Here is a 16860-nt window from a genome sequence, read left to right as displayed (position 1 = left end):
TGGTGCTCCAGAGGTATGCCATTTTAGGTTGTGTTGTCAGGGAAGGTGAAATCAAAAAGAGGTCTCAAGCCCTCGGCGGAATAAAGGAAAATGATTGTAGAGATTTAGCATTCTGTCTTGATTACCTATCATTCCCTCTTCTAATGGTTTCATCTGTTTTTGTGTGTGCTGGGGAAACTCAGTTGAATTGGATTATGTTGGGAAAGTAAATTCATTTGGATTAAAAAAAACCTTTAATATAAAAGTATAATATTTCATGAAAGCAAGAAATACAGAGGAAATTTTGTACCACAAATTGTTTTCTACTTCTACTAGATATGCTGTTTAAATGTATTATTACATTGAATGTTTACACTTAATTTTTACTTTGAGTTTATAATAGTGATGTTTTAAAATAATGCTTAGAAAGGAAATATTTGGTCTCAACCTATCAGTAGTGTTTCTGTTTTGACAATCTAACATTTACTGATGCAATGGCAATTGTATAATTGAATAACAGACACCTGTCGTGGTGGGTTTAAGTAGAAATTTGAGGTCCCTAACAATTTTGTCAATCATTTTCTAACACTGAATGAGAGAGAGGGCCTGAAATGCTAGGAAGCAATTAGCTGAGCAAATGGTTCTGCCAAAACATGATGGATTGTCTCACCAGTTCCTGGAGAGACAAACTGCTGTGAGAAGGGCCTAAAGCTCACTCAGAATTTTCTCCACTTCCTTCTTGCTGGCCCTTCCCCAGGAAGGTGTGAGGCATCAAGAACCCATCTTGATATAATACATTTAGAGCCAGTGAAGCTTAATATGACAGCCGAATTGATTCTCTCTCTCTCTTTCTACAGCGGTTTCCAACCTAGATGAGGAGAGCAGATGGACAGTCCACTACACCGCTCCATGGCACCAGCAGGAGAACGTGTTCCTGCCCAGTACAAGACCCCCCTGCGTAGAGGACTTGCACCGCCAAGCCAAGCTCAACCTCAAATCCGTACTGAGGGGTAAGATAACGATCTGCAAGCTTGTTTTTCCTGGGGGACTGGCCCTTCGAATGGAAAGCATAAATCAAATTGTTATTTGTAGAAGAAGGCTTGTTTTTAATGAACGTAGAGAGTGCGGTGTCTTTCTGAGATACCATGATACTCTCAACCTACATGCCTCATATGTTCTGGGTCTGTAGAAGCCTGCCGGGTTACGGATACGTCCTCAAAGGACCCAAAGCAGAGTAGGCACCAATTAAACCCCTGCTGACATGGGACGTTTTGCCACTGCCTTTTCAAAACCATTATAAGTATCCAAAGCAAATTTGTTAAAACTAAACTTTCTAGTAGTTTGTTCTGTGTAGTTCAAGTTGGGAGGAAAGGGGATTTGTATATAGACTTTGAAGAAGTGCAAATTGCTTGATTTATCAGAACTTGGGCAGCACCCACGGGGCTCCAGTGAATGTAGGTTCCGTCACCTGGTGGGCAGAGCGCACTGTGGTCAGCAGCAAATGCAGAAACAGTGTCTTCCAGTTTAAAATTCTCATTTTTACTTCCGCCTATTGTCGGTGTTAAGGAGGAGTGTAAATGTGTGACAAGGAGAGCTTCCTAAAAGTGGTAGAGAAGAGAGGAAGTTCTTTAAAAGAGGAAGGAGTGACTTTTAAGATTTAGAGACTTTTCTTAAAACAGCAAACCAATGTTCTTATTTTCCTAGATGTTGCTTTACCAGCTTTCTTCTACCATGCAATATTGGGACATAAATATACTAAAGACGACGTACTTCTTGTTTATCTAAAATTTAATTTAACTGAGTGTCCTGAATTTTAATTGTGAAAGACTTAAATCTGGGAGAAATACTGTCAAAACCAGCACGAGAGCCCCTCTAGTTTTCATTATAGTTTTTACTTGTATATCAGTCATTTATTAAGTAATTAATTCATTAATGTTCTGTTACTATGACTACTGATTACCAGCGAACTTTTCATTAGACACTTAACTAATGCCAGGTGCCATTCTAAGCCCATTACAAGTATTATCTCATTTAATCCTCACAAGAATCTTACTGCTTACTGTTACTGTGGCAATTTCACATATGAAAAAATGGAGACTCATAGATTAGAAACTTTCCTACCATCTCAAAGATAGTGGTAGAACCAGGACTTAAGCTTGTACAGTCTCAGGCTGCAGAGCTCATATTCTTAACTGCTGTGCTGTATTGCCTTTCACAACCATTGGTTAGAAATCTGTTATCCTGGCAGAAGTGTAGAATAGAAAGGCAAGGCTTTGGCTCTCAAGGAATTTATACTTTTATTTATAGTGCAGATCACAATGTGAAAAATACTTGAGATGGGCCAAAACTGCTGTATGGGAGTTAGAGAAAGCCAATAATTTCTGCTTAGAGAGAGAAGGAATAGCTATCAAATGACTTTCAGTAGATGTGGTATTCTGAACAGAACTATACAGACCATAGACCATAGAGCTCTTTTTTGTTCCTTGAATCTTTTATAACACTTAGTGTATCTCATATGTATCTTACTACTCTCTCTGGTATCTCACACTCTTGGCACTTAGCTGCCCGGAAGTGAGGACGTTATTGGGTTCTCTTTCTCATTGACTTGAGGAACCTATAGGGTCAGTGACTGCAAGCTCAGATGAGAAGAATGGCATTAGTTGTATGGCCTTGGAGTTTTACTTTGACCTTTGCCTTCCTGATGTTGGTCACATCATGCACCTGAATCCACCCACAATTTCTTCTTTATTTCTTGAGTTCCTAGTGATTATCTGTAGTAAATTTTGACAAGGAGTTTCTCTACTTGCAGCTCACCTTCCTCCCTCAAATACTTAATAAGAGTATTAAATGGCACTGTTCCCAGAACGAACCCCCGAAGCAGTGCCATTGTTAACATTCCTCAGAGCTCTGCACTGCCTGGTCTGACTTGTAGAGGATGCTTTCACAAAGGTATGTGTGAGTTTGACTATTCAGGCCCAGCTGTTTTGATCACTCTCCAGGAAATGGAGTTTCCCTACCTCTTTCATGTACGTTCAAGGACCAGGTCAGAGCTTCTCTTTTCTTCCCTTAGACAATTAAACATTTGCATATAGATTTTTCTGATTTTATTTTCTTTTTGACTACTCAGTGGATCCATATAAAGTATCATCACCACTGGTTTTGTCTATCCTTGAATTTAATTTTGAAAAGGTAAATGCTTTAGTAATTGCTTTAATTCCCTAAAATGGTTCATCGAAGGGATTTTTTATTAATAAAATTAATGATTTTGGAAAATTCTTGGAGCTCAGCTTTTAAAATCTGGATTTAAATTAAATACTCCTTAAGAGATTCCAGATAATAACTTGAAGAATAGTGGTTGGCAAAGATAAAGTAAGAAAGAGCATCTCAGTTCTTTTTTTCTTCACTTATTTACTTTTAATCACATGTACAGGACTTCATCTTCCATTTTCCATACTCCACGTTAGCAGCTGAGATAGACAGAAAGTGAGTGCAGAGTACCTATTGCCTCGTTATCAGTGAAGATTAAAAAGAAAAAATTCAGCTCCTTACTATATGACATTATTAAGATATGATGGTATATGTATATAAGGTTATCGGTCTAAGTTAATTTGACCTTCACGTTCTTTACTTAAAAATCTATTGTAGAAGGGTAGCTTCTTATTCACAATGGGAAATCTATTTTCTTCCATCTATTCTTACTAAGACCTTGACCATAATTTTAAGAAAGGAATACTCTATTTTTTTAAATTTATTTATTTATTTTTGGGGAGACCCCCGCTCTGTAACAATTCCTCCCTCTCAGACTTAAGACCCTTTATAATCTTATAAAGGACAGTGGGCGAAGGTATCATGCTCCTCTATCTGCTTCAAGCTGGACATGGTCATTGTCCTACCTACCCTTGGGTCCTGAAATTCCTAATAAGAGTGGGGGTGTGGAGGGGAGGGTGGCCTTCCCACATGGGGAAGGATCTTGCAGACTCCAGGTCAGTTGGCTGTCCCTGGACAATGGCATGCTTGGTTTAACAGGCTGGCATCCTTGTTGTATTCTGGGGGCAACAGATTTGGCAACAGGATTAAAAGGCATCATTCAGTCCATACCACTACATGACAAAAGGTAGGGATTAATTTTTCAATGTCCCACATTAGGAAAAAAAAAGGCTTCTTTGGAGGAAGGTGTGCAAGGCACGTCACACCTGTCCAAAACCCTTTTGCCCACTATACTTAGTTTGGGCTGAGGGTAATATTTTAGGTTTCCCCCCCTCTCAAACCTCTGTGCCCTTTCTGTCCAAGCCATTAGGATAGAAAGGAGAAACCAGTTTTTAAATGAAGCCCACAGACCACCCCATACTTCACCAACCCAGCCAAACCGTTGAGTCTCAGGAGGCAGTGATGCAGACAGGATTAAGTGAGGCCTATATGTACAGACAATCACTCAGGTAATGAGATCATAGGCTTATGCCCTATGAAAACAGAACACACATATTAATTTACGCAACATAACCCACAAACCAGTCTCTAAGTCTGAGAGACTGTCTTATTAGAAAGACATCCAGTTGCAAGGCATTTGACATTCTTCTTGCCTGTTAATTAAGCATCTTTGATGATGTCACAGACCTAGCTGAACTTTCAAATAAACACAAACTTTAAATGAAAATAAATTTTAAAGACAGTTAGCTGCTCTACTTTGTAGTCTACCACTGAGCATTGTGATTTTCCTTGAATTGCAATTTTTCTCCTCAAGATTACCCTCTTTGTCATTAAAGGGCCTGCATTAAGTCTAGTTTTAATTTATCCTGTTTGTTTGCATAAACATGACAAGAGCAGCAAATGATCACATATGATCTTTACATCTGCTTTGCTGGAACTTACACAAGGAACTTTTAGGGTGACCTTCAGTCTGCCCTTCAGGGCACAGAAGCTGAGCCACATACCTGCCATTCAGCCTTGCCTGTAAACACCTGTCTTTCCCAAGTCCTTTGAGTTTTCCATTGTGCCTTAAGGTCCCTTATAGCCATCTTTCAGGAAAGCAACCTTTGTTCCTTCCCTGGAAAGATTGCCATGAACTGCACAACCAACCAAGGTACCAGGCCTTTTTACTCATGGGCTTTTATTACCTTTGAAAGTCAATCCCAGTTAAGGAAGGAATACTCTTTAATGTTAAACAGGTTGGTACTTTTTCATAGTCCTTTTAAGTGCTCATTGTATGAACTGTTTTATCAGTTTTTATGGGAGTTCAGCTCTCCTCTTGAGGATCATAAAATGTGAAGGGAAGTGATACAGTGGGTACTATAAATTAATAACTAAGTATTGTAAACATTTGCTTATTAAAGTAATGCAGAAATGCTTAGGGGTCAGTAGAGTGATTGAAGAAGGCACTAGGTTTACTGAAAATGTTATTTAAAAACTAAGATTGAGTTAGGACAAAAAGGCAAATATAGACACAATTTAGTAAGTACTTGAGCCTCAATCTTCTACTATGACAGGAGTTTTTAAATGAATGATTAAAGTTTATGGGTCTTTAACTTTAAAGAGCTGCTCTTGCTGTCTTGTGTCAAGACTGAAGTATACAGATAGCAGTGTTCGGAAGCTGTGTATGAGGTCCTGGGCACACAGGGAGGGAGCCATCCGTTCACTGGCAAAGAAAAGGCATTGGTAGACCCCTCCCCCATTTTTCCCATGGGAGAGGGAATGGGCTTCCATGGCATTTAAAATGGCATGTGGGATACCCAGAGTAGGTATCTAGTGTCTTCCATATGCAATGTTTCCCTGTTCTGGTTCAAACAGAGCAGAAATCTTTAGTGTTCATTATTGGCTAGTCTCTGGAGAATTTGATAGAATTTGGTGGCCAAGTTCTGAGATCAAATGATTTGGTTTTCTTGATTTATTTGTTACTTGAGATAAACAGGTATGGTAAGTTCTCACTCGGTACTGCAGCATAATGACATATAATGACACCAATTTTATAGCTTAATTGATATAAACAAGGGTTATTTACCCCACAGTTTTTTATAAACATTATAGTGAAACATTGTTGAATGGAACAACGCTATTGGACAACCTGCTGTACTTAGATGTAAAAATAGTATTTTGGTATTTGGCTCAGCCGGATATCTGGCTAGTGATGAATAGTGAATTTCTGAAAATGGATCCCATTATCCATAAAGAATTCACTCAGCTTTTTATTGAATTTCCAGAAGAATTCTACCCTTTTACTCTCCATAGTTGTTGAAACCTTTCATGAACTTCCTCTGAGTTGTGATGATGAGTAACCTTTACCTAACTTGCTGTTTATCTGGATAATTTTTAGCTTTAATAAAAGGGCTACAATTCAGTTGGAAAAGGGGAATTGAGGGGAGAGGGTGGACATGCTCAGGCTCAGTGAGAGGTTTAGATTTTATTTTTTACAACCTATAGACCTCATGTGAAAATTAAGAGCATATCAAAGGCTGAAATAAAGCCATGCTGTTTTTTCAGGCTCCATCCCCCAAAAGCCCAGCTTGGGAGAGAGATAAACATACTTTCTCACAGTATGTTAGCAGGCCATTTAGTTACTGGATCTGTGCACACTCCTGCCCGAATTAGTTCCCAGAGCATCTGTTGCTGGTATCAGAAACGCTCCTTAGTCACAGCTCTCTCTCCTGAAGAAATCCCTTTTAGCAGGTCAGCGTGCTCTGTGGCTCTAGCGTTGGAAGTGTGAGGTGAGGGAGCAATGTTGAATCTGGCCCGTGTTAACTCAGAGTCAGAGCGTTACGTTTATTATAGTTGGAGATACGGGAGTGGAGGATTTATGATGTGAAAAAATGACTATTTGTTCCAAGTGATTAAAAACAGTAGAGTGTGTGTGTGTGTGTGTGTGTGTGCGCCCAGAAGCACACACACCAGCCTGTTCAACATTAGAGAATGACACACCTTTCTTAAAATAATGGACAAGAGTTCCAAGTAGTGGTAGCCAGGCTTCTCTGACAGTTTCTGACACACAGACTTTGTCTAAGGGGCTCTGCTTCTACCCTTCATTGGGCAGAAGCCTACTCATTCCCCGTTTTTTATTTCTCTGTCATTTATTTTATTTTATTTTTAAGTCCATTCCAGTCTCTTGGCATAGATAGATAATACGCTATTAACTAAAATAATCACCATGACATCCTTGATACAAAATAAATGTTATTAATAAATACAAGTTAATTCATTTAAAAAAAAAAAAAAAAAGACACCTCCTACTTCCCTTAGGTTCTGGATTTGATAAGGAGCCTTGCTGTCTTATCTGTCTTCCTTGGGTACAGAGGTCCCTGGGGTCTCCCAGATGCCCTGTGGTTTTGGCTATAGAACCCTCCTCTTGGGGGCTCTGTAGCACTTCTCACAGTCCTGTGTGGGAGTTGCCTTCCAATGTGTAGCCTCCTGGCTGTTGACTGAGAGCTTTCCCTCCTGGATTGATACACCTGCTCACCACTTCACACAGACTCCGGATCAATAACTGCTTTGCCCACCTTGTGCTAACAACATTGAATTCTTCATCTTTTTTCCCCTGCCATTTAAAAAAATATGACCTATAACACAGACAAATACATAAAACATGAACAATTCAACAAATAATTGTAAAGTAAACATCTATGTAACCAATATTACTGGTCAAAAAACAGAATTAAGGCTGGGGCAGTCGCTTCATAAGGTATATGTATAATCACTGTGTTGTACACCTGAAACTAATATAATATTGTATGTCAACTGCAGTTGGAAAATAACTTTAAAAAAACAGACTGTGACCTCAACTTCAGAAACCTCCTTTTGTCCTTGCTTTCTAATCAGAAACATCACAGGTTCAGATCCCGACTCTGTTTTGTGCTCCAGGGATATGTGGTTTGAGTTTTAATTCTGAATTTGTTCTTTCCACCACCTGAATTTTCCCATCTGTAAAATAAAGATTAAAATACCTGCTTCCGTGGAAGTAAAATGAACTTTTTATGTCCAATACTTCAAAGTAGAAGCAGTTTGTGGAGCGTGCGTTTTAACTTAGGTGCACCGGAATACAGATAACATTTGTAGCCATCCCAGCCCTCTTGCCCAAGTGGCTGTCATGGTTTTAGCTGGCGCTTTCTCTCCCACCCCTCATACTGCAGAGATGGGCTGTGGTGGGGGGAGGGATAGAGGAAGACAGGCACATCATCAGATGACAGTGACAGCCATAGGCAGTTAACATGGAAATTCATTTCCTTCACATAGCAAGGTGCCTTCCTTCCCACCTAGCGTCCACCTCTGGAAGATGCCTGCTTGCCTGGAATGCTAGAGCAGGAAGGGACTTCCCAGGTCCTCTGCATTATAAATCCCCTTTTCATTTTGTGGGTGAGGAAGCCAAGGCTTATTGAAGTTATGGCGTTAGTTTATGGCTACTGTGCAGTTTATAGATGACCCTGCCAGGACTTGACATCAGGTTTCTAGCCTCAGCGCACGCTGGCCTATTGTGGTCTCAGACCCTGAGGACCCGTCCCTTGGATGCCTCTTCAGTCCCTTCAGCTTTCAAAAAGGTGTCACTGGGACAGGGCTCACTCTGGGAATCAAAAGGCACAAGGCAGATTTCGTTTCTTTAGCCAATTAACTTAGGGAATGCAGGCCAGCTCATGGATGCCAGAAGGTGGTGGCTTCACAGTTGTTCCCTCTTTCCTGATTTGATTAAAATTCAATTAAGTTTAAGAGAAATGAAGAAAGGACGCTTCTCCATGAGACATCATACCTTACTAATATCTATAACCATGTTTCAGCTTAATGGCATTCAGTGTTTATTATTATGGTTATAATAGGTCATTAGTACATCAGTGGCTTTAAAAAAAGCCAACAGTTATAGAAGGGACAAGTAAAAGAAAGATGAACATTTGGAAATATTAAATACACCCAATGATTAGCTCTTACAACTGACTGTACTCTTTGCCTAGTTCATTACTTGTATTCTTCCTGAAGAATCCTTCAGTAAAACTGATTTGTAAAAGGAGAAGGTGAAATATCACTGGTTAAAGAAATATTCTTTAAAAATTTATGCAAGTAAACACATTAAATTACTTACATTCACTCATAAAGAATTTTAAGTTATTTTCTAGTTTAAACAAAGATAGGCCTAGAATTGGGTTGGGGGGAAGGTGGTATGTTATTCTGAAAAGGCCACTGGATGAGGTAGGAAATACAGCATCTGATCTTTCCTAAACTGTAGCAGCATTGACACCTTGTCCTGTTATTAACTATCCCTGAGGATGAGATGAAGGACCAGAATGCAGTTTCAGTGCTGCCCATGGGCTGTGGGAAAATCATATCCCACGTTTGTACTTGCTTCCTCTTCTGGAAAACACTTTATAATCTCTAACTCTCCGTCTAAGCTCTAAACTTCTGATTGGCCTCTCGGTGCTTAACTGCTTAAGGGTGATATGTGTGAAGCTTATTGACGCAAAGATGTCATTTACTGCTGAGCATAAGTCCTGACAAATGTGTTGACATAAAACTTTCCTAAGTGGCTCCTACAAGTGAGGCACAGGGGCTGGATGAGGTAGGTGAGTCAAAGATGAAGGATGTTGCTGCTTCCTGCCAGAGGCGTAAAGCTAGCTAGGGAGATAAGATAGACGGATGAGTAACTCCTGTACAAGGGTGATGATGGTGCTCTCATTGAGCCTCACCCTTGTCCCTGGGTGTTGTCTTTCAAACATAAGTCTCATCATGCCCTCCTCTGTTAAAAATTCCTTACCAGCCCCTCATCACTGACAGGATAAAACCTGACTTCCTCAGCATCTGACAGCCTTATGGTCTGACCCCCGTCAGTCTAGCTTCACTGCCAAATCCCCCTCGCTCCCCATGCTTCTCTTCCCCTTCAGTCACGCTCTTTACCTGTGCCCTCGCCTGTAAAGATAAGGTCCAGCTGGAATGCTAGCAGTCTTCTCCATGCTTTCTCTCGACTGCATGTCGCAGTCCGTTCCTTCTCCCTTCTGAACCATAACCTCTCATGCCTGGCCAACTCCTGTTCCTCCTCTAAGAAACCTGTGGGTGCCCGGGTGCCCCCTGAGCTTTCGTGGACTCCTTAGGGCAGTCCCTGGCATTCCTGCTACACTTTCCCACACATTCCCATGGAACCTTGTACCTCTCTGTTAAACTGCTTATACAGAGCTACATAATTGTGTTTCCATGTCTATCTCCCCATCTGATAGCAAGATCCTTGGGAGCAGGACCTTTGCTCGTCTTTTGTGTGACTCACAGCACACAGCCCAGTGCGCGGCACTCTCAGTGCTGTTGGGTTTGTGTAGGCCCTGGAAAGGCCATCTAGAACTCAGGAGAGAGATGAGAGGTGAAGCCACAGAACAGCTGGTGAAAATGCAGGAGTGAGATAAGGGATGGAGAGACTGTGGGCTGAGCCAGGAAGGCTTTATTTTAGGGGGTTTGGGAAGAAGTTGGTAAACATAGTTGGGGAAGAGAAAGTACATCAGGATATTATGGTGCTCACGGACAGGGAGAGAGTCTGAAGAAAGGCTACTGAATTGATCATTCAAGCAGTTTCAAGGAAGTCTTTAGATTTAAGAAGTTAGATTTTATGAGATAAGAATTATTTTTATAAGCAGAAAAATTATACAAATATTTTTTAAGAAATAAAGCAAAAGCTGTCAAAGCCAAGAGAAAAGGGACACTGTTTTGAAGTGGTGACAGAGTAGAGGTAATATCATTGCTTGGTTTAAAAACTAGACCTGATTAAAGCACAGTAATAGTCAAAAGGAGCCATCAGAGGGACAGAGATTTTGGGTACAAAGAGAGAATGGGAGGATGTTCCCTGAGGAGGTGGTAGGCCATGAACTCTTGGGGCACAGGCCAGGGTAGGTTTCAACCTCTGTCTCCTAAACTGAAAATTGGAGAAAGCATTTTTTGAGGTGGAGCAAAACAATGTTGAAGTTGTACATTAGAAGCTTGATGGAAACGGGACCCCCACGTGGTTGCTAGTTCTTTGTTAAGAAGGCTGACTTCTTTGGTGCTCTCTAGTTCAGTGCTTGTGAATTTAATTAGGTTGACTTTTCAAAGGCAAATGATAATGCTATCAAAGACTTTTCAAAAGAAATATAGGTATTTCATTTGGAATTGATGTCCTTAGGGAAAGTTGCCCAACCTGATGAAACAATGGATTAAATTCTCTATTGAGAAAAGAGAAGAGCAAAGATAAAATTAAGGAATTGACAGGTTGGAAATGCTACACACAAGGGGCAGTTTAACTTCTTGTGTTGGATTTGATGGCTCACCTTTTTTTTTTTTTTTTTTTTTGTAATACTCACTACTCAGAGCATGGTAACCCTGAAAGAGTAGTTAATAACCTGTAAGAGGAAGTGAGATGCAGAAGCAAAGGGAAAATGAACACTCGTTGCTTTTACAGGAGGTAAAGAGACATGTTCTTTTTCTGATGGTAGCAACACACAAAAGAAAAGACTAGCAAAGACAGTCATTCAAGTGATCCAGGTCTTCACAAAGCACCATGGATTGTTTAAACAAAAGGCTTTTTGTTTTGTTTTCTTTTGTGTGTGTGTGTGTGTGTGTGTGTGTGTGTGTGTGTGTATCTGTAGCCAGTCTGCTGTTTCAGCAATTCTATTTTAATTCCTGATAAAGTGAGTAACTTGAGCGGCCTCTATATTTCACTCAGTGCAGCCTAAAAATGCTACATTGAAGGTACTGTGGATAAGGTTTGTTATCATTCACTGTACAACTGAAGTCTCTAGTGTTGGTTTAGAATCTTTGCAGGCTCTTTGGTATTGAGTAACCTTGGTGATGCTCCACTGCTGCCAGTGATAGGGCTTTTCATTCTAAAGCGAAACGGTATCACCTCCAATTTGGCTATCCTGTGATGTGCTCAGCCAGCGCTTGCAAACCTTGAGCACACTCACCTTAGTCATGGGCATCAGACAGCTCTCGCCTTAATTTCAGTCCTATTTACTTCTGCAGGTCTCCTTAAATTAATTTGCGTATATGAAGAGAAGAAATGTTAAGCTTTTAAGTTTTCTGCATGGCAAACAACATTTTAAGAGTCATTCTTTCCATGGTTTGCAATGAAAAATAAAGCTAACAGTTTTATCCAGCCCCTTAATATTTAGTTTGAAGCTTTCGGGAGAGGTTTTTATTCCACTCTGATAGGAATTAGCCCTGCAGGGAGAATATTAATCAAAATGACCTTTTTTTTTTTTTTTTTTTTTTTTACTCTTCCGCATACAATGAGATGGCCTTACAGTATTTAATATTGGTGTCACTGGTACCAGGCTTTTTGGTGGTGGGGGCTGGGGAGGCTCTTTCCAATGTGTTAATACAGTGGTAAGCAAATTCATTTCCTGTTTGTTGAGCTGATGACACAATTAATGTATATATTTTTTCTCTGTAATACTGTGCCTTCTCCATCCTGATCACTTTATTTTGACAAACACACTATGTAAATCAAATGAGAAGTCATTTGGAATTGTGTTAAATACCTCTTAGGTGTATGAATTTGGTAGTCTCCTAATCATTCCTTTTTCCTCTTTTGGCAAAGAAACCCATTTAGTTCAAAGGTAGCATTCCATTACCACCTCCTCTTTTCTACCTGACTCGTCCCCCAAACTCTTCTGGGCAGTTTCTCTGTAAATGAAGTTTTCCTGTGGCCTCTGTTCAATCTGAAGAGAAATCTTTGGGGAGTTGCATATGATGTAGTTAGTTTTTCCATGCTGGATTTGGTCAGTTTTCCTAAACTTCTACCAAGGCTAAATTTCCTTGCATAGATAACCCTGGTAGAGCACTAAACATTGTCTTCCCTGTTTCCTACTCTCTTACCTGCTCTTCCCTCATCCTCTTACTTCTTGAACATATATGATTGGGGCCCCTCTCCCATTAAGTCCTGTGTTGATGCTGGCCCCAACCCACGCTCCCCAGTTTTGCTTCATTAACACTGATGACATGGCTGGTGTAATCTGGAGAACCACTGCTCCCTAACTTGTCACATGAACCTCTTTATCTGTTATCTAAATTGTAAACACCTTGAAGGCTGGAATGCACCTCATAAGCCCAGCTAGCTCAGTACAAGCTAGGATCCGAATACACAGCTCTTGACTTTCAGAGTGTGAGCTCCTGACTGCTGTCATTCATTACCTGGCTATTGAAGGTTTCTTGAGCAAATTGATACTCATTTCCTTTAGAGGAACTCCCTTTTCCTTGACACTTGGGTGATAGTTGGCCTTAATTGGCCCTCTCTTACCCACCGTGAAGTAAATTATACTCTAGCAGCTGGAACATTTTGTTTTATATACACCATTAAGAGAGGAGATATTTACTTTCAGAAGTTTTAGAGAGACTTGGGCTTAATCATTAAAGCCATACATTTTCTCCTTATCCTTTTATGTTTTATGGTGCTTTGGATGCTAAGTATCACTGAAGTGATGATGGATGAAGAAGTGGTTTTATGGACTCAAATATGCATTTATTGGAAGATAAATTTTGATTTAATACTTCATATATAATAATCTTCTTTTATGTCATTGTAAGTATTCCTGTATAACTACATGTAAGCTCTTACCCCAAGGGGGACAGGGGAGAAAAGAATGAATCATTAATGTAATACTAAATCAAAAGGGCATATTGTTTGAAATCTATCATTTAAGATTGGTATCGAATTATCTTGAAAAATATCCACTGAAAAGATCTATCTTAAATCCATGATGTCTTTAAGATGTAACAGCTTTTCAACTCACTTGATATGCTGCAAGTAACTGAATAACTTAAACATTTGACCATTTAGAGTCTCTTAATTATGTTCTAATTTGTTGATTCTTAAAGACAATTTAAATACATTGATATTCAATTGTTCTGAAGAAGTTAGGGAAAAATATAGATATAGTTTTGGAAAATTCAATATATGTAACTAGCAAGGCAGACTTTTAACTACAGTATCAGTATGGTTTCTTTTTCTCTTCTAGTATTGCCAAACTCAATAAAATAATGAACTAGAAGGTAAAACCCTTCTATTTTAAAATACATTTTGGTTTGATTTTCATTAAGAAAATACATTCTCCAGTATTTACAAAGCATAGTATTTGAGCGCACTAAAATTTTCCCATGTGCTCACTTGAAAGCTTAAACAAGATTTTTTAGCTATGTAATAATCAATATAGCTGTTGAACTAGAATTGATTTTCTTCTAAACATACATGATTTTAGTCTTATGTGTTCTTAGTACTCTGATCCTGGATAAAGATATATAATAGAACTGGTCCTCAACTGCTCTTGATAATCTGATGAATAAATAACTGGGATAGAAGTTTAGAAACCAGGGTCTACCAGAAATTTGACACCTTGGTTTCATAATCCATAGACAAATATGTATCTGCTTTCCCATGGCCAGAAGCTTAGAGCATCATGGAAAGGAACTTCAACAGGAATTGGGCATCAAGAGATGCCCATGTGGCTACTGAAAAGCTGTGCAACTCTGGACAAGAAACATCTCTAAGGTCCCGGGAAAAGTTACCCTTTGTGGTGGTGAAAGACGAGATGTGGTAACAAGTCTCAGCAGCCATGAGCGTAACTACTGCATGTTAGTAATATTCACTTTGATTGAGATCTCCCATGAATAGCTGCTGTTCTAAGCACCTTGTGTACAGGACATTATTTACTCTTCACAGTGACGCTAAGAGATGGAGATTGCAATTATCCACATGTTACATATGAAAACCTTGAAACACAAAAGGAAACTTGCTCCAAGTGGTGGAGCCAAAATTAGAACCCCCAGGCATTTCCCCCCCAGAGCTGGTGTTCTTTCCTGAGAGTAAATTGTGGTAAATTACAGCGCTTATGATGAAAAGCTACCCTCCTCCATATCTCTCTGTACCATAATCACCAATGTCTCTAATAACACTAGCCTTTATCCAGCAAATCAATACATTCAGTTTTGGGTTTTAGTGCCCTTGAACTCTTTCCTGGAAAGAAAAGATATTAAACCAGTTCTATTACAGTTTTCCCCCCACATTTACATTTTCATAACAAAAAAATGGGTAAATACAGAATGAAGTAAGTAAATGTTCACCTTAAGGAATATTAGTATTTAAGGTCTATGGAATTCAGATTAGAGAAGAACTCGTCTTCCTCAATGGGGTAATTATAATGTTAGCAGAGTCAGCATCTTAACATGGAAAAGAAAATCCTTTGATCCCTTCTGGAAAGTACTTGCCACATTCTCAAATTCATACTCATTATACATAATAATATATAATGTGTATTACCATCTCCAGTTCCCAAACTCTTACAGGTGACAGCAGTACAGGTTCGACTGTCTCTAACAGGCTGCGGCTGCCACCAGGCTAGCCGGGAACCCAAGGCATTGCTGTTTCAAGACAGCTAAATCAGCATGCCACCCACCTTTGTGGTTTACCTCAAGTCCGCTCTTCTACACAGCCTTCCCCGTCACTCAAACTTTCCATGCTACCTGAACTCTTCAGTGTTATAAACCATATCGCATACTTCCTCAGATCCTCTGCTGTGCCTGCCGCAGTGTAAGGGTTCGATTGATGTTTTTAAGGAAAGACTTGCAAAGAAGAGCAAGTAAGGAGGGACAGTAGCAACTACTGCCAAAGAGGCAGGATCACAGTTACAAGAAGCCATTAGCCTCTAAGATCATTTTCTTTCATCGGCTACTCATACATCGCGACTGCAGAGCAAAGCTTCCCATCCCACATTTATCCATCAGTTCACCACTGTGTATGAAGCAGCTGCTAGGAGGTTCCACAGTGAACAGAACAAACAGAGATGCCTGTCACCATAGAGCTTGTGTTTTAATGGGGGCACAGACAACAAACAGGAAAAATGGTCGACCGCATACCATGTTAGAAGGCCCTAAGTGCTGAGAGAGAAACAAAGCAGGGAAGGCACTAGGGAGGGTGTTGGCACAGGTCTCACGGGGTGGTGACATCTGAGGGAGATGGGGGAGTGTGGTTTTGGCAGAGTGAAGGGGGAGACCAGGAGGGGATGTGGTAGACAGGTAAAGGAGGGGTCCAATAGCTAGGGTCCTGTCCGGTAGTGACTGAATGGACTCTGGTTTTCACCAGGAGGCTGGGGCGGGGTGGGAAGTAGCTTTTGGCAACTCTGGCCACAGAAGTGTCATGGTCTCACTTGCATTTCTTACCTTGTTCCTGTTCACCCCCTTCCCCAAGATGCCAGGACTCAGCTCAGAACTACTCAAATATAGAATTGACATCTTACCAATATTTTATTTTCTGATCTTTGAACATAGGATATCTCTTGATTAATTCAGATGTTTTAAAACTTTCTCTTTTGAGGTTTTGAGTGTACAAGTCTTATACATCCTTTGTCAGATATCTCCCTAAAGTATTTTATATTTTTGATACTACCATAAATTACATTATTTTTTAAATTTTAACTTCTCATTGTTCATTGCTGGAATATAAAAATACAATGGATTTTTACATATTGATCTTCTATCATGCAATCTTCCAGATCACTAGTTCTAGAAGCTTATTGGTATATTTCATACAATTGAAAATATTTCTGTGGGAATTGAAGATCCTTGTGAATTTTTTTCCACATCTTATCATCTCCTGATTCCATACTATGTTAATTTCTAGGGCTGTCATAACACAGTACCACAAACTGTGTGCCTTAAAACCACAGAAATTTATTGTCTTACAGTTCTGGAGGCTAGAAGTCCAAAATCAAGGTGCTGGTGGGGCCACACGCCTTCCAACCTCGAGAGGAGAATCTCTCCTTGCCTCCTCCAGCTTCTGATGACCCCAAGGTGCCCTTTGGTTTATGACAACTTCACTCCAGTCCCTGCCCCCAGCTTTTCATGACCCTCTTCCCTCTGTGTCTGTGCATCTCTGTAGTTTTGGAGGGCGACTTAAAGAACTGT

General features: G+C 40.0%; 1 protein-coding gene across 4 annotated transcripts in view; it reads left to right on the top strand.

Annotated features, from left to right (window-relative positions):
* Nucleotides 1–16860, top strand: part of NHSL1 (NHS like 1) — a 216397-nt gene that overhangs the window by 157143 nt on the left and 42394 nt on the right. For all 4 annotated transcript variants that reach the window (XM_090279908.1, XM_090279910.1, XM_090279909.1 and 1 more), the window contains exon 2: nucleotides 837–989. In XM_090279908.1, coding sequence (XP_090136034.1) covers nucleotides 837–989 — 153 coding nt within the window. The remainder of the gene's footprint in view (nucleotides 1–836; nucleotides 990–16860) is intronic.

The sequence above is a fragment of the Furipterus horrens genome, unplaced genomic scaffold, assembly GCF_987537825.1.
Source record: "Furipterus horrens unplaced genomic scaffold, mFurHor1.1.pri manual_scaffold_6, whole genome shotgun sequence".
Classification (NCBI taxonomy): Eukaryota; Metazoa; Chordata; class Mammalia; order Chiroptera; family Furipteridae; genus Furipterus; species Furipterus horrens.
The sequence above is the reverse complement of the archived record's forward strand: the minus strand, read 5'-3'. Positions and strand labels throughout refer to the sequence as shown.